At 40.8% G+C, this 24,284-nt stretch overlaps 2 protein-coding genes across 3 annotated transcripts in view; one reads left to right on the top strand and one right to left on the bottom strand.

Annotated features, from left to right (window-relative positions):
• The window catches only part of jph3b (junctophilin 3b), a 39,350-nt gene extending 34,947 nt beyond the window's left edge, over positions 1–4,403 (top strand). For both annotated transcript variants that reach the window (XM_028959006.1, XM_028959008.1), the window contains one exon: positions 2,684–4,403. In XM_028959006.1, the coding sequence (XP_028814839.1) occupies positions 2,684–2,764 (81 nt within the window). In that variant the 3' untranslated portion in view covers positions 2,765–4,403. The remainder of the gene's footprint in view (positions 1–2,683) is intronic.
• A 1,070-nt stretch (positions 4,404–5,473) lies between these two features.
• Positions 5,474–19,344, bottom strand: klhdc4 (kelch domain containing 4). Its single transcript, XM_028959012.1, has 13 exons — positions 19,013–19,344; positions 17,682–17,876; positions 17,383–17,474; positions 16,830–16,908; positions 16,235–16,333; positions 15,915–16,051; positions 15,173–15,265; positions 9,725–9,887; positions 9,571–9,649; positions 9,274–9,482; positions 7,944–8,361; positions 7,769–7,831; positions 5,474–7,676 (listed from the first exon to the last, which is right to left on the bottom strand). Exons 1-13 carry the CDS (start codon positions 19,019–19,021, stop codon positions 7,504–7,506), a joined length of 1,809 nt encoding a protein of 602 aa, XP_028814845.1. The 5' UTR covers positions 19,022–19,344; the 3' UTR covers positions 5,474–7,503.
• Between the last annotated feature and the right edge of the window lie 4,940 nt (positions 19,345–24,284).

Here is a 24,284-nt window from a genome sequence, read left to right on the forward strand (position 1 = left end):
CTCCTGGAGCAGTTCTTGTGGAAGATATCCTGTAAAACACAGGATGGGCAGAGGAGGGTTGGCCTGCTGTAGGCATTTCAGGTAGTGGAGAGGGGGGGTTACAGGCTACAGGATGGGAGGAAAAAAACTGAGAAAAAAAAAGCACATTTGTGATCTTTGTTTGGATTCATTGGATCTAACAGTCTGACCAAAACAGTCATTAATTCATCAAACATGTAAGTGACTTAATATTATTAACATGTTTGTTTGTCATATGAAATCAGTGTCACATTTTTAATGAGCAGCGGGTGCTGCCGTGAGCCCCTCTCCCATCCAAAAGCACTCACAGGCGGTCAGTCAGAGCACAGAAGAGACACACACCCCTCCGTGTCCAGGCTGCATCAATATCATGTTGTTCTCACTGCACCAGAACGGCATCTCTGTACACAGACTCGTTGTTGTTACTGATAAGCACCACCCTGGTCGGCATCTCTGTACACCGACTCGTTGTTGTTACTGATAAGCACCACCCTGGTCATGTCATCTGCAAACTTGCTGAAGTGGTTAGAGTTGTGCAGGGCGGTGCAGTCGTAGGTCAGGAGAGTGAACTGCAGTGGGCTGAGAACACAACCCTTTTGTTCTTATCCCTATTATTTAATATTGACACTGTGGAGCAAAAGTTACAGACACAAGGTTCAAGAGACAGAATGTACAGTGCATCACTTTTTCCACATGTTGTTATGTTGCAGCCTTATGACAAAATGGATTAAATATTTTTTTCCTCAGAATTCTAAACACAACACCCCATAATGACAATGAGAATACAAGGTTTACTTGAGTTTTTTGTCAAATTTATTTAAAAAATGAGAAGGCACATAGTACAGAAGTATTCATAGCCTTTGCCATGAAGCTCAAAATTTAGTTCAGGTGCATCCTGTTTCCCCTGATCATCCTTGAGATGTTTCTGCAGGTTAATTGGAGTCTACCTGTGAAAAACCAGTTGATTAAACCTGATTTGGAAAGGCACATACCTGTCTATATAAGGTCTCACAGCTGACAGTTCATGTCACAACACAAACCAAGCAAGTCAAGTCAAAGGAATTGTCTGTAGACATTCAGGACAGGATTATCTTGAGGGACAAATCTGGGGAAGGTTATAGCACAGTGGCCTACGTCATCCATAAGTGGAAGCATTTCAAAACCACCAGGCCTCCTCCTAGAGCTGGCCGAGTGATCAGGGAAGATGGGCCTTAGTCAGTGAGGTGACCAAGAACCTGATGGTCACTCTGTCAGAGCTCCAGAGGTCCTCTGTGATCAGAGGAGAACCTTCTAGAAAGACATCTCTTCAGCAATCCACCAATTGAGCCTGGTAGAGTGGCCAGAGCAAAAGCACTCCTTAGTAAAAGGCACATGGCAGCCCACCTGAAGTTTTCCAAAAGGCACCTGAAAAATTCCTCTGGTCTGATTCGACTCTTTGGTGTGAATGTCATACATCATGTTCGGAGGAAACCAGGCAACGCTCATCACCAGGCCAATACTATCCCAACAGTGAAGCATGGTGGTGGCAGCATCATGTTGTGGGGAAGTTTTGAGACATCCTGGGTGGACACCTGTCCAGATCACTCTTGAACACAGACTGGGGCGAAGGTTCATGATTCAGCAGGAGAACATAGCCAAGATATCAAAGGAGTGGCTTTAAAATAACTCCTTGAGTAGCCCAGCCAGAGCCCAGACTTGAACCTGATTGAACATCTCTGGAGAGATCTTAAAATGTCTCTGCACCGATGCTTCCCATCCAACCTTGCGGTGCTGCAAAGAAGAATGGGCGAAACTGACCAAGAATAGGTGTGCCAAGCTTGTGGCATCATAGTCAAAAAGACTTGAGTGTGTAATTGCTGCCAAAGATGCACAAATTATTGAGCAAAGGCTGTGTTTTTTTTTTTTTTTTTTCTTAAACCTTAAGTAAACGTTTTCAAAGCTTCTTCATCAAATACATCTGCACTGCACAAATGAATCTATATTGCATTCAGCAGCAGTCCTCTCACAGAGCTATGGTACTGGGCCAGTGTTCAAATGAATCTTGCTCCCAGGGTGCTCATGGAAGCGTACTGGCGGCCGCTGCCCTGGGCATGCCGGCTCTGCCATAGCTCCACCCCTCTGCACCTACCACCTTAGTAACAGTGCACTGGCACCGGGCTCCCTGCCTGAGCACAGAGCTCCATTGGCTGCTCTGTGCTCTGTTGCTAGAGAACCACTTATGCCTTACTCTGGTCTTGGCCAATCCAAGAAGACGTTGGGGGTGGGGGTAAGGGGGTGTTTGTAGCTGCAGAGCACAGGCAATGCAGCACTTATGTGAAAGGGGTTAGTACAGAGCATGCTTACACACAAGCACACACAGATGTGCAGCAGCATTGAAATCCCCACCAATAAGAGATACTACAGCTTCATACTCTTTTCAGCCTCCGTCGTACTCCCATATCCTGCTTTCAGTGCAGTATGCGGCGGTAGCCAAGTGGTGATAAAGCTGGCAATGAAGTGGCAGGTTCACATCCCACCTACTGTCCCTGAGCAGGTCACTTAACCCTGAACTGCTCCTCTAGTTAGTGACTGGGAGTGGCTCAGTGTCTACACACATTCATCAATAGTAATGAACCACCGCATCACAAAGTGTGATCTGATGCTTCTTTTTTTCTTTTTTCAACAGGGATCCAGCTCAATTTTGGTTGTTATGGTGATTTTGCTCAACATCGGAGTGGCAATTTTGTTTATTCACTTTTTTATTTAAATACTGGATTGATTACCTGTCCATTTTCATTTACTTACTCAAATCCTGAACCTTCATTCATTTTCCAAGAGGATAGAAATGAAACTGGGGGAGAAGCAAACCAGGCAACACTCTGCACTTCCGGGCCTGATGATCTGCAGTCTTGGATCCGCACATGGGCTTCAATCCAAAAACCGCTGAATGCATCTTTTTAAAATTGCATATGTTAACTTACATTACTGTAAATTACAGTCTAGTTTTCTATTCTTTATTTGCCTTGCTGGCTTTGGTTTTTTGGGTAAATTTTGGGGTGAGGAATTCAGATGGATTCTGTAACTGAAATGACAGGTCAAAAGGCAAAGTGATGGGAAACAGCCGACTGCCCCACCTATAATCCTCCTCCTACCCCTCCTATCCCTCCATCAACACAGCCATTCTTCTCACAGTTTTCACCACTCTGACCACTAATGATCATGGCAGCCCAGGTAATTTTACCACAATGTAGCCACAGTGATACCATGACAGTTCATGCATGTTCCTCTCCAAAACACCACGGTCTAATATATGCAAAAATGTACATATGTACCTGCCCTTGCTTAATGCAATCTCCATCAGTCATTGCGCCATCGATTGATGAAGCAGACAGTTAGGTGTCGTGGGCTGTTGGCCTGATTCTGGTCAACCACAGCTGAGGGTCACATGCACAGCCATCAAACCAAATATCTCACTCACACATGCCTGAAGCCAGTGACCAAGTGGAGGAAGTTCAGAGACTATTACGTTCCAACTGCTGCTTTCAAAACAACTATCTTATCTACAAAGGACATTCAAACTGGGAAAGAGAAATATATATTTACTTAACATTTTTAGCTGTTTGCAAGATGTCTGAAAATCGCTGAATGTCTTGTTTCTTTTAAGAATTAAAAATTAATAAAAGTTGCATGCTAATGTATGTTTTAGTTTTGTATAGATACAACAATCCAAGTAAAAGCCAAACCTCTCATTTTGGAAGCAGTAAGAGGTTCTGAATGGTTGAGTTCTTGTTCCCAGTTTATCCCAGTGCTTCCATGGAGCCTCAAATGGGCTAAACTGGGAATTCTGGAGGTGGAGAATGGTTTTACTTCCAGCTATGCCTCCAGCTTACAAGAAAAAAAACAACCCGTAGCTGAAACCATATGAGTTAGCCCATAAACAACAGAGGTTTATTTTCTTGTAGCTGGCATATGGATATATAGCAAGTGTGAATCCGACCCCACCCACTCTTCTGGCCCTCCTGTCAATCATACACTGTCTATGCCACTCCCTCCACATGCCCATATGAACCCGTTTCTTGATCCAGCAAAAAAGTAAATAAACAGACAAAACACACAATGCTAATGTCAATGGAATGAAAGCTGTGGGTTTATTGTGTTTGTGTTATTGTTTTTTTTCCTCTTCTTGTCATCTGCTATGAGTTCTGTACCCTGTATTCTGTTAACCAATGAACATGACTGGGATGTGGAGCTGGAACCAGCTACTGGGAGGAAATGGGGCCTGGCTAAAAACTGCTGACTGCAGAGTCCACCGCATGGCCAGCATGCCCATCTCTGCTCTCCTCTCCTCTTTGGTTTTCTTTACATTTTGGTTATGTAAAGAAAATAATGAAAGTATTTGAAAGTAAGCTGAAGTATTGTGGTTACTGGCTCCAGCTTCTGTTTTTTTTTTGGAAATCATAATGAGTTCGAAACACATGAGTGGTCTAAGCATGTTTACTATTGGAGAAACAGGTGTATTTTTTATAATAACAGAATTGCCAGGCTGTGAATGTGATGGCCTATTGTACACTGTCATTTTGAAAATCAAACAGAGTAAGAGAAGTGAATGCAATCCAAGGATAAGAATAAATAAATGTAATTTGCAGCGGCATGGTTGATCAACTAGCCAAAAAATTCACTGTAGTTTTCATAAAACTAACAAAAAAAATTTATTTATATAGCACTTTAATTGCCAATATTTACTGATATTTTGTAATTATGGGATGTAGGAGCTCTTTTGTCTCCCCAGCTACCAGCCATTTCACTAATGTAGTGTCATAAATATGATGCTTACAGTCTGCAACTCTGAATAGTTCTGAGTTTAAAGGTATTATTAAAAAGGTACAAATAGGATTGCAGCTGTTTCATTTCTCTACATAATAGATGCAATCCTTGTTTTTTTATCATTATAAAAATTATAATGATAAAATATAATGATGATAAAATATAATGATGAAAATGTAATGATTATAAGGTGCACACAACAATGAAAAAGCTGAGTGTGACACCCATACACTAATGCATGTCTAGGTATGGTTGTCAATGTGAATGCCCTTCACACATGATCACTTCATTGATGGTAACATGGAAGCACATTATAAGTCGCTCTGGATAAGGGCGTCTGCCAAATGCTGGAAATGTAAATGCTCTTAGAGTGGCGAGTGTCAAAGACAATGTTTACATCAACCTCATTTAAAAATTCATTTAAAAATTCTGAATGTTTCCAGTAACGACACTGTGTGAGTCAGACAGTCACAGTAAAACATAACACGCTGTTTGACAAAAAAATGTTCTAGTCATTTTACAGAAGAAGATCCTGTAGATCACAGTACAGCTAAACCCTTGCTGCATGTGACTGTAGAGCATCTGGATAAACCAGGACCAGGATATGGTGAGCTGAGACGGAATAGTATAATAGTAGACACACCTCTGACAATTCCTAAAAAACGTTTTTATTTATTAAACCAGGCTTTTTATAAGACATGAAACAGGAAAGCAGATGGTGAGTGAGGAGCAGCAGACAGCACCATCGTGAACTGATTCGTCACTACATCAATTATTTATCCCCTTTGAGCACATAAAAATGGGTCACTCACAGTCGGCTGAATGCAGTGCTGAGATACACTGATTGGTTTCTACTCCAGACCCTCCTACATGTTATTGAACCCTTCTGAGATTTACGAGAAGGTTCAATCATGCTCATCATGGAACCAAGATGTTAATGCACCTAAATGAGAGCTACGCCATGATTGCGCCACAGCCGCTACCCAGCAGGGGGCGGTGATTAAGGAAGTCAGATCACAGAGTTTCCAAAGGGCCGAATGTGACCTGGAGACATTGAAGCTGGTCCGAAGAAGATCTGACTCAGCTCAGTGCTGCAACATTGTTAAATGAATAATGTGAAACAATGAAACAACTGAATGAATAACTAAATTTAAAAAGAACAGTAATTATCATCAGGTAATGTTGCCGGCTATTTTTTCCGAAATGGATTTATTTATATATGGATATATTTACAGGATATATTTACAGAGCCGTCGTCAAACTGCCCTGCTCTCCGGGGGTCGCTACTGGTACCAGCTGACTGGGCTGGTGCACATCCGGGGCTAGAAATGAATCTAGTTAGACCGATTCCCTAATTAAATGTACATTTCAGATGCGCTCCTCTAGCTCAGCTATTTCTCCCTCATTTCGGGTAGTTTTCCACACTTTACACAGGTAAAATCCTCACTATTTTTGTTGAGTTTAGGTAATTCTTAATTTAGAGGAAAGTCCTTGAATGTAACACCAACTCATGCCAAACACACCAAACAGTGCTGTACATTCAACAGTACAGTGCATTCACCACATTGATAAAAATGAACTAATACCTGATTTAGCATTCTTAGTTTATAGCATTTTTTTCACACATGCCTAAAACCTTTCCAAATTAATGTATAAAAATCACTGAATTTTGAGAATCACTGCAAAACTGTTTAGTAACTAGATGTCAATGGCTGAGGTGTTGAAACTCTATGAAAGTCAGACATTTGGAGAAATGTTCTTGTTCTTGTTCTCCAATTGAACAAGAACAAAAGCATTCATCTCTCCTACCATGTTGAGGAGTGAATTTCACATCCTCATTGTCAGCATCCACAGAGAAAAGTCATTATTTATTAACATGAGTTAATAACTAGGACTGTGCGATATGGCATAAAATTCATATTGCGATATAAATTGAAAAATTGACTATAGATGTTTAGAATTTCATATGTAAATTTAAATGTAACTATTTTTTAAGGGGTAAAGGTATTTTACAATACAAAGGCATTACAGCAAGAAGTTGCATAAAAAACGTTTTACAAATAAATCAACAAATAAAATAACCATATACCAGATAAAACAATATCAGGGCAATTCTACTGAACATGGACTTTCGGGTACATTCATGAGGCCAGTGAAATATTTGTATGATGCAAGTGATCATAAAAGTGTAGGATTTTCTGTATTGAGCTGTAGACTTGTTCTTAGAAAACCTGGAAGTGGATTGAATCCTTTGTCCTTAACCATGAACTTCAATATGGAGTGTACGGGATGAACAGGTTGGATAAATACTGACAGGCTATTGGATTGAGGCATTTGTAAGTTAGGAATAGGATTTTGTAGGAGATACAAAACTTGACTATATAAATTCTATTTAAATAATTGTAAACGTTTTGTTCTCAAGACAATGAAAACTTGTTAAAGCACAGATGTTGTGTTATAGTACTACACCAGTGTGACCAGTATCACACAGCTAGAGATGGTTAGCAGGTCTGCAGGTAATGTCTGTATTCAGCGGAATATGAACAGATGTGAGTTTCAGCAGTGAGCTGAATATGAATATGAGCTCATATAATACACTATATTAAAAAGTGATTTTATTGGCAAATGGATATTACATTCAGACAAGCAGATTTGTCCTCAATTTACACACATTGTATATGCTCACTCCTGATCCTCAAAGAACACTTTGGCCATGGCCTGGCCAACCTTATGAACCTTTTTGTCTTTGGTGTCTGGGCCCATGTTAGCGCGTGCCAACACCGCCCAGTACTGCTCTGTCCGGCTCTGATATTCCACCAGCAACTCGCCTGCCTGCACTGCAGGGTGTTCCTCCTCTGTGACATGATCAGATGAACACACATTATTTACACAGAAACTATTAAAAATAATCCCCAAAGCAACCTTAAAACAGAAATGTAAGCACTACCTTCCTCACTGTCACTCTCATCCTCTGAATCCTCATCTTCAGACTCCAGCCACTCCTGTGTCTCTGTAGAAACAAAGTTCTTTCATCAACATACCACATTTTCCAAATACACCGGTTATGCAGCTCAGACCAGTGTAACATAGGAAAAAAAAAAAAAAAAAAAAAAAACACTCACTGGGATCCATCTCCACCAGAACCTCCCACTGGTCCATCTTGTGCAGGTCCAGGCCATACATGTCACTCAGGGTGAACTGCTTGTCACCCACTTCAAACATCCCTCCATAAAGGAACAGTTTCCCATGCTTTACCGTAGCCATGGCGTTAGAGCGTGGGCATGGCTCCACCTGTGTTGCTGCGGCACCACCTTCATCCTCTGACTCCTCCTCTGACTCCTCCTCACTCCCCTCTGTTTTAGTGTTGGGAATCACCTCCTTGATCATCATCACAGTGCCATCCTCTGTCACAATCTCCTTGACAACCTCCACAAACCCCTGCAAAGCCTCGCCCTGTGACTCTGCAACACTCAGGTCCTCCTTCCCAACTGGCCCCGCCTCCTTCTCTCTACGGCGACGTTTCCTTTTTGTCATTGTGCCCTGCAAAAACAGGACATAAAACAAGCTGTCTTACTAAACCTTCTCAAACTCCACCAAAGAGTACAACGAAGAGTACAAATGCTTAAAGATATTTACTTGAATTTTGCACAGTGAGAGAGAGAGAGAGAGAGAGAGAGAGAGAGATATCACACACACACACACACTACAGGCCAAAATTTTAGACACACCTTGTCATTCAATGTATTTTCTTTATTTCCGTGACCATTTACATCAAAACTATGAAAGAACACATGTGGAGTTATGTACTTATAAATGCAAAATAACATGTTTTATATTCTAGTTTCTTCAAAATAGCCACCCTCTGCTCTGATTACTGCTTTGCACACTCTTGCGTTCTCTCGATGAGCTTCAAGAGGTTGTCACCTGAAATGGTTTTCAGTTCCCAGAGGTGTTTAGCACTCGTTGGCCCCTTTGCATTCACTCTGCAGTAAAGCTCACCCCAAAGCATGTGTGTGTGTGTGTGTGTGTGTAAGATATATATATGGCTAGTAATTCTGACCTGGTTGGTTTAGTATAGTTTTACATATTTATAGTATATAGGTTTTCAACTTTTATTTACAATTACTTTAGCTCTTAGCACCTGTCTCTGTTTCTGTCCCTTGTTTCATGGAATAATGTGTTCCTTGTAAGGCCAAACTCTGATGAACAATGTCTGAAGATAGTAAGGTTGAAGAGTGAGGAGTGTGGGCCACCAAATGTAACATTTTGTTACAGAGAGACATGGGCCACCAAATGTAAAATCTTGGTGGAAATACCTTTATTCCTCTCAATAAAATCTACAAAGACAAGATCAGTTTGTATATAGTTAACTGTCCTGTGACCTATTCTCTTTTGGATATTCTCCATTGTTTAGACTAACCACCTGACCTTCAGCACTGATGTGTGTGGTACCTTCATTTGTCCTGGGAACCAGCGGTTCTTGCCAATATCATACAGGTAGAGGTCGTTGAAGAAGTCACCTTCCAGAGTCTCTTCCTCCTCCTCATCATAGACCCCGCCAAATAGAATTGCCCGACTCCCGGGACCAACCGCCATGGAAAAACCAGAGCGAGGTGGTGGTTTAACACCAGAGGAGCTCAAACGAGACCACACCCACCTCTCTATGGCAGGAAGAAAAATAACTGCTGATGAGGCCAAGCACCTCCTTTCTGTTTAAACATCCTGCAGTTTAGTATAACTTGTGTTTACCTTGCTCATCCTCGCCTTCTCTCTTAAGCAGGAACATGTCTGAATGGACCATCCCCTTGTCCAAGTCTTTCTTCGCTCTCTAGTCAAGTGAAATAATACGAGTTACACATCTATCAGTGTTGTCAGGAAAGCATACCTTCTCAGACACACTCACATTTTTGTAGTATCCTCCATAAATGATCACACCACTGCCATCAGGGGTGGGGGCCACCTGGCAGGCAGAACGTGGAGAAGGACAAGAGCCTAACGGAGACAGGCGGCTCCATGTGAATGTGTCCAAATTAAAAGTGTAGACATCGTTGTAATAGATATAATCCCTGAAGAAAAACACACACGTACCAGTCATCTACATAGTGTATTGATAAACACTGATCATATTCATGCAGACCAACATCACAGGTGAGCACAAATACAGCGCCGCATTCTGTGGTCGTGACGTACACTACTCACAATAAGTTAGGGATAGTGTTACTTACATGAGTGCTTTTCCTATTTGCTCTGAATTTTAATGAAATAAGTAAAAGTTCCCTTTGATATTACTAATAATGTATGAGAAGAAACACCATTTTCATTAGTTTACTATTTATTACCCCAAAATAACAGGGATAACCCCAGACATAATCATAATCACTTTGCCCTTACTGCTCTTTCTTTTATGGCTCTTTCTTCTTTCTTAAACATTGTAAAAAACTGTAACTCATTTGCACACCTTCACCCTACCAGTTACACATATTTTATGTTAAAGACGTAAAAGTGTAATACTTGGTTATGTTTGCAATATTTGCATATTGGTTCACTGTTTACTTGCAACATTTGCAATACTGTGGTCTGTAGCAGTTGCAGAAAGCATTTCACTGCACATCATACTGTGTATGACTGTGTATGTGACAAATAAAATTTGAATTTGAATTTGATAACAAAAATTGACAATGTCAGTAGTGGGTGTTTCCACCATTTGCCACAATGACAGCAATGTCTCATGCCCCTCACTAGCCCCATGATGTTGTTCTGAGGCAATGTGTTTCACTCTTCCACAAGTGCTACACGCAGTTCTGCCAGGTCAAATGGGGGTGGGCTACGATTATTCAGTCTCTGCTTCAACTGGTCCCAGACATGCTCTATGGGGTTCAGGACATTGATGGCCATACCATATGAGGCACTCCAACTTCCTGAAGTCAAGTTGTGACAATTCTGCCACGATATAGTGGAGTATTATCATCCATGAAGGCTAGTCCTGTCTTAGGATGCCCTCTGGACCCAGTGCAGGTGGTGAGTGACAGAAGAATGGTTGCTAGGCTATCATCCCTGCTGGACAACATCTCTCACCCCATGTAGGAGACCTGAATGCTGACAGGAGTGAGCAGCTTCTTCAGTGGCAGGATGTGGCACCCACAATGTGGGACAGACATTCAGGTCTTTCATGCAAACTGCTGTCAGGCGGTACAACAGCTGACCACACAAACAAACACATATATACAGTACACCATCTCCAAGCCGCCAAGGTGCCACTGAGCAAAGCAGCATCCCCACACAGTGCTCCCCGGGCAATATGTGTATATCTACAAACTCTGAACATATGAAAAATCTCACAAATCCTTTATGTGTATACAGACATATTTTTATTTTTACAACTCACATTGAACCTCTTCTACCAAAGCAAACCCTGGGGACCATGTTGATCTCAGCATATCGCTCACCTCGGCTTCTCCAGCAATGCTGACACAACACTCATCAGTGAACAGGATGGTAGACTACTGCTGCATTGTCCAGGTCCTATTGTCTTGTGCCTACTGCAAATGTTCATGCCGGTGTCTTGGTGTCAGTGGAGTCACCTGCAACGGTCGTCTGGTATTCAAACTAAAGCAGAGTTGGTTGTGACTAGTTTGACTGGAAACCCTAGTACCCCTCGCATCTCATAAACGGGCCTACAGCTGTGTGGCAGTTTCATAACAATATCTGAGTGCATAGGTGCTTAGGTGCTGGTCATCATTGCAGTCTGTCACTCATGGGGCTCCCCTCCTGGGTCTGTCATGAACTCTGCCAGTAGTTCTTTGTCTTGCTGATGACACTTTGAGACACACCAAGTTCACAAGCAACATCTGACTGAAGGCCACAGACCCAAAGGCGCACCATGGCCAGGTGACCCTACTCGTCTGTTAAGTGACGTTGTGTGTTCCTGGATGTTTGAATTTTGAACTCGGTTTGACTTACTGACAATACCAGCTTTTTCTACCCACAGAATGTTGAAATTGATGCCATATTAAGAAAGGTTTTCTTGGTATTTGCCCCAATATAAGGCACACTTGTACACAAAGAGACCAGTACATGGAAAACACAAAATGAGATTGCCTCCCTATTCCAAAATTGTCTGAAACAAACACCTTATGTATTACATCCACTAAGTCTCTCACAATATCCCTAACTTATTGTGAGCACTGTATTTTCGTGCAACAAATAAAATCCAAGCGGGCGACATTTCTTTCTGCCACTTTGAAACACACACACAAAGCAGGAAAGGAGTAAAAAACAATCTATCTCTTAGTGTCCGTACTTTTCACGCTGACCGCAGCACATTTGGTCTGAATGTGGTCTGAAACAGTCTAAGTTCGATCAGCGCTCACCTGACAAAATGAACCAGGCATTTTCTGAAGTTTGTGGCATAAGGATTCAGTCTTCAGACTGAACACAGTGTGGCTCAGACTTAACACAGATAATCAAAGCATCAAAGCATCCACACAGTGTACAGTTCTCACACATGTACAGTTTTCAATCTGTACGCAGTCTAAATAGTCCCATCAGGGTCATGTGAATTGGGATGTTTAGTTTAATTCAGTTGAATCTGTAAAAAATACTGATTTTTACTAAGATGCCACAATAACATCAGGGTTGGATTTTTTTCTTATTGCCTTACACGGTATACAGTCCCAGGCAAAAGTTTTGTCGCTTGTGTACAAATTGACCTCAAGTGCTGCTGAAATATATTTCTAATCAAGATTTTTTTTACAAGAAATGGCTCATTTTATTCCCATTAACATTTACATTTACAGCATTTATCAGACGCCCTTATCCAGAGCGACTTACAATAAGTAGTTACAGGGACAGTCCCCCTGGAGCAACTTAGGGTTAAGTGTCTTGCTCAGGGACACAATGGTAGTAAGGGGATTTGAACCTGAGTCTTCTGGTTCATAGGCGAGTGTGTTAACTACTAGGCTACTACCACCCTATGCTTCCCAACAGCTTTTGTAATAATGTTTCAGTGCAAAACGAAACTGTCAAAAAGTATTCTAAATATTCAAAGCTTGGTAAAGCCCATTGAGTCAATTTTTGCAAAGACATAAGTGTTGTGTCCTTGTCATATGAGCTTCACCTGTGACTAATAATAGATCAATTAGAACCCCAGAACACTAGACCTTCGCATCAACTGCAACCTCTGCAAACATGCCTAAGATTCACCCTGAGACTAAAGTGTTGATTATCAAGAAGCTGAAGACCAGATCCACTGCTGATGTGGCAGACTCGTTCAATGTGTCTCAGCGTCAAGTACAGAGGATAACAAAAAAAAAAACAGATTTGAAGAGACTGGAGACGTTTTTGACAAGCAGAGGTCAGGCAGAGCCCGCAAGAAGTTTGGTGGCAGAAAAATCATGGTCTGGGGTTACATCCAGTACAGGGGTGTGCAAGAGATCTGCAGGGTGGAAGGCAACATCAATTGTCTGAAATACCAAGAAATCTTAGCTACCTTTTATATTCCCAACCATACAATAGGTAAAATTCTGCAGCAGGATTATGCTCCATCACATGCTTCCATCTCCACATCAAAGTTCCTCAAGGCGAAGAAGATCAAGGTGCTCCAGGTTTAGCCAGCCCAGTCACCAGACATGAACATCATTGAGCATGTGTGGGGTAGGATGAAAGAGGAAGCGTGGAAGACGAAACCAAAGAATATTGATGAACTCTGGGAGGCATGCAAGACTGCTTTCTTTGCTTTTCCTGATGACTTCATCAATAAATTGTATGAAACCTTGCCAAACCGCATGGATGCAGTCCTTCATGGAAGTCATACAATATATTAAATTTGGATCTCACAGCACCACTACTTAATTCATAGTATTTTTGTATTTGCAGTAAATTTGTTCCAGTTCTGTATAGGCGACAAAACTTTTGTCTTGTTAAAATGTGACCTTTCTGTCTTGATTAAATGATAAATTACTTTCACTGAAAAAAGATTTATTTCAATGCATTAAACATCATTTGGTAGGGTTTTCATATGAGCTATTTCTAACACAAATTGATTAAAGTCAGGTTAATAGCAGGTTTCTACAAAATAGATAAGCAACAAGACTTTTGTCAGGGACTGTATATTTGAATAAAGTGCCTCTGAATAAAGTGTTTGTTTTTATGATTAATTCAGGTAAAAATTGATCATGTTAATAGAAAGGTATTAAACAATAAAATAAATTATTGTTCTATTAATTTCCAGTCTATAGTTACATCAAATTGTTTACAATTACAAATATTATTTAATTTAATCTTGACAATAGAGGCCATGAGTTGATAAAACACTGAAAACACTGGCATTTACTTATTCACTGATGATTTGTCTTACAGTAGAACAGTAAAGTCGGTTCAATTCTTTACCTTCTGTCACTGCACTGAAATTAAAATTTTTGCTTTAAGTTACTAGTGGTCTCTCTTGGAAGAGAACAATACAAACAATTCTGCTCATTGTAGCAAATCAAAGTGTCCACACATGCGTATGAGACCTTAAGCATGTAGAAAATGTATGTCATGCGTCGTGGATGCATCTATATCGAGGCACTGATAATTGTAATCGAATCAAATCATGAGACCAGTGAAGGTTCACACCTCTACTGCCCACTGCACACTGGGGCAGCCGTGTTTCACAATGACAATCACTTCACTTTCGTGGGACAATGGTGGCCTAGTGGTTAAGGAAGTGTCCCTGTTATCAAAAGATTGCCACTTCCGAATCCCGATCTGCCAAAGGTGCCACTGAGGTGCCACTGAGCAAAGCACTGTCTCCACACACTTCTCTCTGGGCGCCTTTCATGGCTGCCCACTGCTCACTAAGGGTGATGGGTTAAAAGCAGAGGGCACATTTTGTTATGCTGTGCTGCAGAGTATCACAATATCAATCCGTTCACTTCAATTTGAATCCAATAGCCAATAACTTTTTAATTTTTTTTTTTTTGTGACATCTATTCAAGCCCTAGTCTGTTTTCGGTCTTTGGTCTGTACAATGTTCTAATCTCTCAATGTCTCTTACTCACTTACAGTATTCAACCTCTTGCACGTTTACTCAAAGGGTCTCTTTCGCATTTTTCAAGCAATTCATTCTTACAGAACAATCAGTTACTCCTTTCTTGTGAAATTCACTCAGCTTCTGTCCTTACTAGAGCTGTAGATTCAGTTCCATATTGCAAACGCTCAGCCTCTTGGATCCTCAACGTAGGCAGTATCGTGGACTATCCACATATTTGGCAAGTTGGAAAACCAGAAAAGGTAATACGACTTGAGTCAAGACCACACTTTAGAAAAGGGCTAAGACAATTCTATATTTCCCCAAAAAGAGCCCCCATACCTGACAGTTTCATGGAAGCCACCAAACACCAGCAGCTGCTTCTTAAGGAGGATCATCCTATGGCCACTCCGTCCAGAAGGACCACCTGACACTCTAAACACACACAAGGAAAAAGAGACAGTGTTCATTATTCAAGCAAAACTGAACTTAAAACATACTTTCATCCCATTCAGCAGGTTTTACAGAAGTCAACACTGTAACTTGTTGAACCATAATCACAAAGCATTTTTTGTACTTTCCAGTGGCACTGCACATTACGTACAATTCAAAATACTCAGTGTTGTTTACTGTTACATCACACACACACTGCTTAACTATGTACATACAGTGCATCCGGAAAGTATGTGATTTCTCAGTTTTGTCAACTTTTGTCATATTGCCATATGGGGTGTTGTGAGTAGAATTCAGAGGAATTTAATCAATTCTGTGAATACCTTCCAGATGCACTGTATCTTATGATGCCTCACCAACATTCGCTTTAAAACCCCACCCAAAACCACTTGGTCCCCCTTAATAAACAACTTATATGATATCACAATGCTATGCTGGTATATTTGTACATTGAAAGTAATTGAAATAACGTCTGATTAGATGTTAACTGCATTTCAATGGCTTTGTGCCTGCATACAGCACAATGACAATAAGGTAGAATTTAATGCAATGGAACCTAATTTAATTTCATGTAGAAAAGCAGGGTGTGGTCACACAATGACAAAACTTAATGGCGAAATCTCTTCCTTACTTAATCTGCTCCCATCTGTGAGAGTTCAGATGCAGAACCCACAGATCTTTATAGTGATAGAACTGTTCCCCATCTGGAGATGCAAATTCCCCACCAAACAGCCAGAGCTGACCGCCTGCCTGAGGTACAACCACAGCCTGGTGAGAAAAGGATGCAGTCAATACCCTGCTTCCAATTAAGTTCCCAATACCTTGAGTTCCTCTCTGGACAGTGCATCATTGGTACACCACATGGACCAGTCTGTCAGGTGCTATTTTAACTCCACAATGAATACAGTCTTACTGCTTTAGTTTAAGATACAGGAGAAAGCTCTGTAGTACCTGGTGAGCACAACGTCGTGGAGGCGGGTTGGGAATCTCTGACTTCACCCAGGTGTTTTTCTTAATGTTGTAGAAGAAGAGGTCATTGTACAGGTAGGTCTGGGAATAAGAGACTGGATCAATAAACTAACCTGATAGCAAAAAGATTTTTAAAAATTCCATGTCCGGGTTGTGAGCCGGAGGGGGGGTGCTATGTATGCAACACACTTTTAACACATAACATGTTGGCCCCTGGGCACAGATATATAAAAAGCTTGTGTATAAACCTGATCATTATTAATGTCAGGTGGGGTCCATGGGTATGCTCCACAGTGAGAATTGTTATAAAGTTTGAAAATGTTCTTTAAACATGTGTAAATCCACTCACCAGACCCAATGCAAAAAAAACTATTTTTTTTAAATGAGCCCAAACCCAGTAAGATTTACAGTTCTAACATGAGCTGTGTTGCATTGGCTTCTGATTGCACCTCTTAAGATATACTGTCAGATCAACGGTCAAACCTGATTTTTATTTATTAATATTCATTAATAGTTTCTGAATGCTATCAGCCCTGAATAATGTTCAGCAAACACACACACACACACACACACCAACCTTCTTTCCATTAAAAAATTCCCCTCCAAACAGAATCAACTCGTCCTTCTCAGGATGTGCAGTCAGGGAGGCATTGAGTCTGGGAGTGAGAGCAAAAGTACAGGTCATCAGGCAAGAGTACAGGTTGTGGTGGGTTGAAGGCCAGCTTGGACATTTTCCACTAACTGGGTTGTACATCTTAATTAATTTAACACCAAAAATGCACATAATCAAAGCCCAAAACGGAACCATGAAAGGCCAGAAATTGAAACTAATCTAAAAAGTGAGGGAAGGACAAATACATCCAAATTGAATCCTATAAAGATAAATATTTTCATTAAAATTACAATGGAAAAATAACACACTGTTCATTGCTCAGTTGTACTGATCTCTGTGTATGAAGAAACTAAAATGGTTTGCTGCGGCAATTTCTTTTATGTAGGCTATACTCAGTCTAACATTACTTAAAATGTGATGGTGGTCTATATTATATTTTGGACAACTCTTGAACCTCTTTTGGGATGGACCACCAGTATCTGGAAACATTGGCTGCAGAAGCAAACAGGTCTCTCACCGGGGTGATGGAGCAGGACAGGCGGTCTCTACAACATGCGTTTTCTTCGCATCCAGGGACTGAAACTCAGCGATCAGCGCCTCTAGGTCCTCCTGACACACACACACACACACGATTAAACATTGATTGTGCGCACACATTTTACACATCATGACATAAGAAAACAGATATGCAAACACAAACTCATATATGTGTTTTTATTTAGTTACTAATTTTGTGTATATGTATATATAGTTGTTCACTGTGGACGCATGTGCATTCGATTTTGGTTCGATTTGTCATCAGCATCACCGCGGTACCTCGTCTCTTTTCGACCGCCTCGACACCTTCTTTTCCAATTTGGACGCCGTCTTCTCGGCGCCTTTAATTTTTTTCTCTTTCTTGCCCTTTTTGCCCATGTTTGTGTTGATGCGTCTGAACCCCAGAAACGCCTCCGAACCCAGACGCTTCCGCCGGCTGTTCTTCAGTCTCGCAGCTTTGGCACCTAGCGCCACCTGATGGCGGGGAAGAAGAACCGAAGGCAGCCACGCACAGATTTAAACTAAACGTTGTTATCGCCATTAAATTTCACAATATCAAGTGTTATAAGTTTTATGGTATTCACAGCATGCGGAAAAAATGAGCATGAAAAGAAAAAATCCGTAGGTCTGCCGATCTGACACCCTGCTGACAGTTACAGGGGTGGTAGTAGCCTAGTGGGTAACACACTCGCTTATGAACCAGAAGACCCAGGTTCAATTCCCACTTACTACCATTGTCTCCCTGAGCAAGGCACTTAACTCTAAATTGCTCCAGGGAGGGGGACTGTCCCTGTAATTACTGATTGTAAGTTGCTCTGGATAAGGGCGTCTGATAAATGCAGTAAATGTAAATGTTACAGTTCCCCAGAGACAGGAAATAAACGAGAACTCAAAACCTTAGAAAATAAGATTCTTTCCAGATGATGATTCATTCATGTACATCTTGACTCTGCAAGAAGTATGAAAAAGGCTTTAGTTGTGTCAGAGAAACATGTAGAACACAACAACATTTAATTCTTATTGAGCCCAAAATCACAGTATGTCTAAATGGGCTTTTTTTCACCCTCTGAGTGGAACAGAGAGGGAGCCTGCAATTGGTGTCAGTGCAGTGAAAGAACATTCTGGCTGAATGCTGAAATCACAACCTTGGGGCATGATCACTATTGTAACATCAACTTCTGTTTTTACAGAAGGTAATAACTGCCCATCTCCTTTCTCTGAATGTCATTATTTCTGTTACTTTATAACGTGGGAGGAGACCATAGTGATCATTCACACCATAATTTCCTATTCTGGATTATTAACACCATTTTGGATTATTAAAACCCTATTATGAAGTTGGAGGTCATCTCAGATTCTAATACCAGTGCAGGGTAAAACTGGGAGTCTGCAGAGCATGTGACTGTCTGTCTGCGGGCCATGCTGCGACCCTGCAGGAAACGGAAATTCTGTGTGCGTGTGTCTCTGTGTATAGATCTCATCTGGACCTTAGCTTCATTTCAGATCTCACTCATGCTAATCTCTGTTTGTTATTTTCAAAAAGTCAATTGGAGGGTAGATAATAGTGATAGTGTGTGTGTGCTCTTAAGGGCTCAAATGAGTCAGCTCACCTGCGTCATGCCCAGTTTGTTTACCCTGATACCAGGTTGCGACTGAAAGAATCAAGCACAAATAAAGGCTGAGAAAACACATATTGATAATATCTGTCAAACATCATGAATTCCACTGATCAAGAACCTTCTCATGCAGACAGACCCAAAACTCTCACAAAAAACATTATCCATCCTGCCTCAGTTAACATTTCTAATCATCTTCAATGCACTTCAATGCACTTGTTCCATGTTAAATGTTGAAGAGATGAAGAGAACACTATCAGGACATAGAGCTTCAACAACAATAAATCATTTTAAATGACAACCGTGCCCACTCACCCTCCATCAACCCGAGCCCTGAATGCCAGCCACTAGTGCACCCCATACATAGGTGAGTGATAATAAAGGGGTTCCATAAATGGACAAAAGTTCCTTCTTTCTTTAATTTATACAAGTTAGTTTCTCCAGAGCCAGAAAGCTGTCCACAGTGGGTGCTTCCATACTTCTCCATAGTAAAGCAATTGTTCTCCTGGATTACAAAAGTCCAAAGTCAATGAGTAATGTTGTTTTTTTATGAGACACAAAAAGGTCTGCAGGACATATTCCAAGTATATATAGCCTGGCTTGCAGAGGGACTTCCCATTCAACAATGATTTATGCATTCATCACATTCTCCCAAAACTATTGACTCTTTGTACATTCCCAGAGACAGTGGATTTGTGTACCCTTCTCCTCCCCACACTTAACACATACATCAGGGACATTGGGATAAATGTGAGGTTATTTGCTTGGTTTAAAATAGGTGTGCATCAACCTGTTTTGTCAGCTTTCCATGCCTCTAGTTTTTTTTAGAAGAGAACTCTTTCTTGAGAGAACTCTTAATGAGTAATGATAATTGGCCCCTCCCATCCATATGGAACACAATTAAATCTTCAATCTTTCATATCGGTGAAAGGATTCTGTTTCTGCTTGCATAAAGAAGTGCTTCAATTGTAAATACTTGTTTCCTTACATCAAATGTTTCCTTACATCATCATAATCTGCACATAAAAAAGTCATACGTATAAATATTCTTGATGCCCTTGTCAAACCAGATTTTAAATGCCCCATCTGATTGCTATGGATTTACAAAGAAGGGGTTCTTTGTTTAATTAGTGTTTTAAATTTCACAGAATATAAGAAGGAGCATGGCTTCTGAGAGTGAATATTGTGAGGAGGAGCAGGAATCAAGACATTTGGAACATTTTTATAGCCTAGCACACCCATGACACGCCATCCTCTATGCTTGTTCAACAAAAGAGAGCAGACGGAGCAGAACGGCATGTAAACATTGACACGTCTGATCTGTGTGTTTGCAGGAGCAGCAGAATGCTATTCTATACTTCCACACTTGCAACAATTGGGTTTCCTCCCAAAGAAGGTTGTGTTTACAGAGCCTCCTCTCTGATCTCCTAAAACCAAGAGTAAGATAAAGATAAGATGATTCTTTATTTCCCACAAGTGGGAAATTTACATTGTCATGGCAGAAAGCAGATTGTACCAGATAAGAGCAGCAAAAAATAAATATCATAAAGACTATGCTGAGAGTATAATATAAAAAGTCACTATACAAGTAAATCTTCTTGAAATAACTGTGGATAAGTGCATTTAAAATCTATGTATATGTATATAAAAATATGTATAGTGGATGTGTGTGTTTGTTAGTCTTTGTATATGTGGTCAGCTGCAGACTCTTTGTTGTAGAGCTTTTCCTAATGCAAATATTATAACTCCTGGTATGAATAAACCGGTGTCATTAGCACCAGGATAACTTAGTGCTAATGGTATCAATCTGTCTTCAACCAGCTCCCAGTGTGCAAAAGTCAATGAGTCCTTTTCACCTTCTTTCATTATTTCTCTTAGAAAATAAGAACACCTCTGAAGGATATTGGTGTAAAAACTCAATTGACTGTCCTTTCTTCTTGAAGAAGCCACAGCTTTGGTTAGCTATTCAGATGTCTGATAACTGCAGTCATGTCATTGTGCCCTGGATTCCTGCAGTGGTGGCCTAGCGGTTAAGGGAGCGGCCCTGTAATCAGAAGGTTGCTGGTTTGAATCCCGAGCCGCCAAGGTGCCACTGAGGTGTCACTGAGCAAAGCACCGTCCCCACACACTGCTCCCCGGGCGCTTGTCATGGCTGCCCACTGCTCACTCAGGGTGATGGGTTAAATGCAGAGGACAAATTTCACTGTTTATCACATGTGACAATCACTTCACTTTTTTTTTTTTTTTTGGATAATAGTGACAAAAACAGCCCCAGGCAAGGACAATTCCATCCAACTAGTTTTGTTGAAGAGTTGGGTCTCATGGTCCTTTACAATGTAAAGACAACAGTGTCAAGAAAAAGGAAGACATCTTGAGAAGAACCAAGGCAGGAACCCATTCTCCTCCTCAGCACTGGATTACCCTGGGATTTTCAGTGAGATTTATCCTGGAAATATGGCATAGAGGTTTTTATTTTTGATTTTAACAGACATTTTCAGTACAGTCTTCCCATCCAATTTCCCAGCTCTGTAGATGCCAATAAATATCAACATTGATGATGTCAGTGATTATTTTGTCAAAACAATTGATTATCAGATACTAATCTGAAAACAATTTTCAACAGGCAATGCAGCAGGCAACCCCTCCTCGGCTACCTAGAGGACCCAATGAGAGAAACTTTAAGCATAAATCTGCAGCACCAAAATGTAAAAAGCAAGAGCACTGTCTGGAAGTGTTTCAGATATCAGATGACAAGGGAAAAAAGTTTTAGCTATCAACGCCAAAATATAATCAAACATGAATTATGTAGATCCTCTGCCAGCTATGCATATAATAGTTGACTGTAGCTCATAATGGACATATTCTCTTCCAGTGCTCTCTGGCTCTCACTGTGACATGGTTGAGAAGCAGGGTAATAAAATGCATCCCTGCAATGCCCAGTCCTTGTCTGTCATCATTCATTTGACTCCTTCAAGAAAAAAAGCTGAAGCAATATGGAATGTCTTATGGCTTGATTGGAGGATTTTTACTCTCTTCATTATAAATACTGACCAGTTGAATTTCACAAGCATTGTTTCTCTAATGACACACAACTCTACATTTCAACCAGAAGTCAAACAGTCTCTGAAGTGTGATAAAGAAGCTTTAAAAATGTATGTTGATAAACAGTGATTTTCTCAAGTTAAATTTCTATGCCCATTCTTTGGTTGTACCAGAATTAAAATAAGAATGCAGGGCAAATTATGATGATTGTAATGTTAGGGTACCCCTGCCCACAAGATGGCACCATATCACTGTCATCTGTACTTTAATTAAAGTGAAGTGAAAGTTAAAAGTGAAGTGATTGTCACATGTGATACACAGCAGCACAGCACACAGTGCACACAGTGAAATTTGTCCTCTGCATTTAACCCACCACCCTGAGTGAGCAGTGGGCAGCCATGACAGGCACCCGGGGAGCAGTGTGTGGGGACGGTGCTTTGCTCAGTGGCACCTCAGTGGCACCTTGGCGAAACGGGATTCGAACCGGCAACCTTCTGATTACGGGTCCGCTTTCTTAACCGCTAGGTCACCACTGCCCCGGGCGCCTGTGTCCGTTATGTGTCTGTATTTATAGCCACTATATAGCCTACAAGCTACCTCACTGTCAGGTTGCACTCTTGGGTGACTTGTGTGCATCCTTGTTCCTTTATTAAAACTTCACTCTGTGAAATAACTGAAACATGTTTTATATTCTAGTTTCTTCATGAAAATAAAGAAAACACATTGAATGAAAAGGTGTGTCCAAACTTTTGGCCTGTACTGTATATCAAGCACCCATTCCCCAACCAGTTCATTAGTCAGAATGAGTAAGTTTATGGGTTTGTGCATGGTGTCCTTTGTCATGTTTTTGTGTTATTCCATAGTCTTTTTTCCGTAGTCTTTTATTCTGTAGTCTTTTTGTACACTGAGAATCCCTGAAGAGATCCCACAATCTCTTCTCTCTAAACTTGTATATGGCAAGATGACAATAAAATTAACTGACTGGATCAGTCACTGTAGTGACATGGCTGCTGGGATTTGGAGAACAGTTTGGAAGTGTTTAATCAGAAATAGACTTTAAATTTAGTTTATAAACTCAATTTATTTGAGCATTAAATCCTATATTGGACCAGTAACCAGTGAAGTTGGGAAAAATTGGTGGTATGACTCTTCGTACACCATGCGGCCTGCATGTTCAGAAGAGCCTCAGAAAGCATTTGACCTTTTGTAATGTGCTCTGACTTACTGAAAACAAGTTGGATGTTTGGGATTTTTGTGGGGGATCAGACGCCCCTTCAGGCCATTCATAGAGTCCTTGTAGGGAGTCAGTCTCTCACATGACCCACATAACCAACATCATGAGACTTCCTGCAGGCCAGCACAAAAAGATCAAAGTTTAGATGCAGCACACAGAGCACCCATTGAGCACCTATGCAGCAGCTATGTTTGCAAACTTTGTCAGGTCAGATGGTCATGGACTAAATGCACTAAAATTAAACACAATAAAGGTTTTATATCTTGACAACTGAACTACTTCCTGCTATAATATTCTGGTATATACTTAAAATGTTCAGGCCAGAAGGAAAAGCTGCAGCATTGCGGCCTCTTCTGTTCATGTTATTTCCTGTCCAACTTGGAAACACATCTCAAAAACCCATCAGTAAGAAGTGTATGTTCTCTCAGATCAAATGTATGCACATGTGCATATGAGTGGCCACAGAGAGAGAGACAGACAGAGTGCCTTGTACATACATTAAAGTAAATAAAGAAAGTTTTACAACAAGCCAGTCTCCAAGTGATCTGATTTTTCTTTTAATGGCTATTAAAAAAGATTAGCATTTGGAGATCGGAAGCAAACATTTTCATGTTTTATAACGTATTTGTAAAGAATAGAGTTACAAATAAAATGTGTCCCCTAGTCTCAAGAATGTGTGATTTAGATACTCAGTTTAAAACAATAAAAATTCAGTTCAAAAACTAACAAACTTTAGATGGAAGTACTACTGTAAAGGAAACTACTGCCACTCACACAAAAACATGACAAAGGACACCATGCACAAACCCATAAATTTACTCACAGAACAACCTCCTGGATCCTAGCCAGTCTGGCTTCAGAACCGCTCATTCTACAGAGACTGTCCTTCTGTACTTATTCTCCTCGACCTCTCTGCAGCATTTGACACCATTAACCACAAGACTCTCTTGTCAATCCTGAAGAGGCTTGGAATTCAGGGCTCAGCATGGC

This window comes from Denticeps clupeoides, chromosome 17, assembly GCF_900700375.1.
Source record: "Denticeps clupeoides chromosome 17, fDenClu1.1, whole genome shotgun sequence".
In the NCBI taxonomy this organism is placed as follows: domain Eukaryota; kingdom Metazoa; phylum Chordata; class Actinopteri; order Clupeiformes; family Denticipitidae; genus Denticeps; species Denticeps clupeoides.

What these genes read in the sequence shown, in the direction of transcription:
- klhdc4 (XM_028959012.1), bottom strand. An exon ending in AGAAGGCGAGGATGAGCAAG is followed by an intron (nt 9,483 to 9,570) that starts GTAAACACAAGT and finishes TTCCTGCCATAG; the next exon opens with AGAGGTGGGTGTGGTCTCGT. An exon ending in TGAGAGTGACAGTGAGGAAG is followed by an intron (nt 7,677 to 7,768) that starts GTAGTGCTTACA and finishes ATCATGTCACAG; the next exon opens with AGGAGGAACACCCTGCAGTG.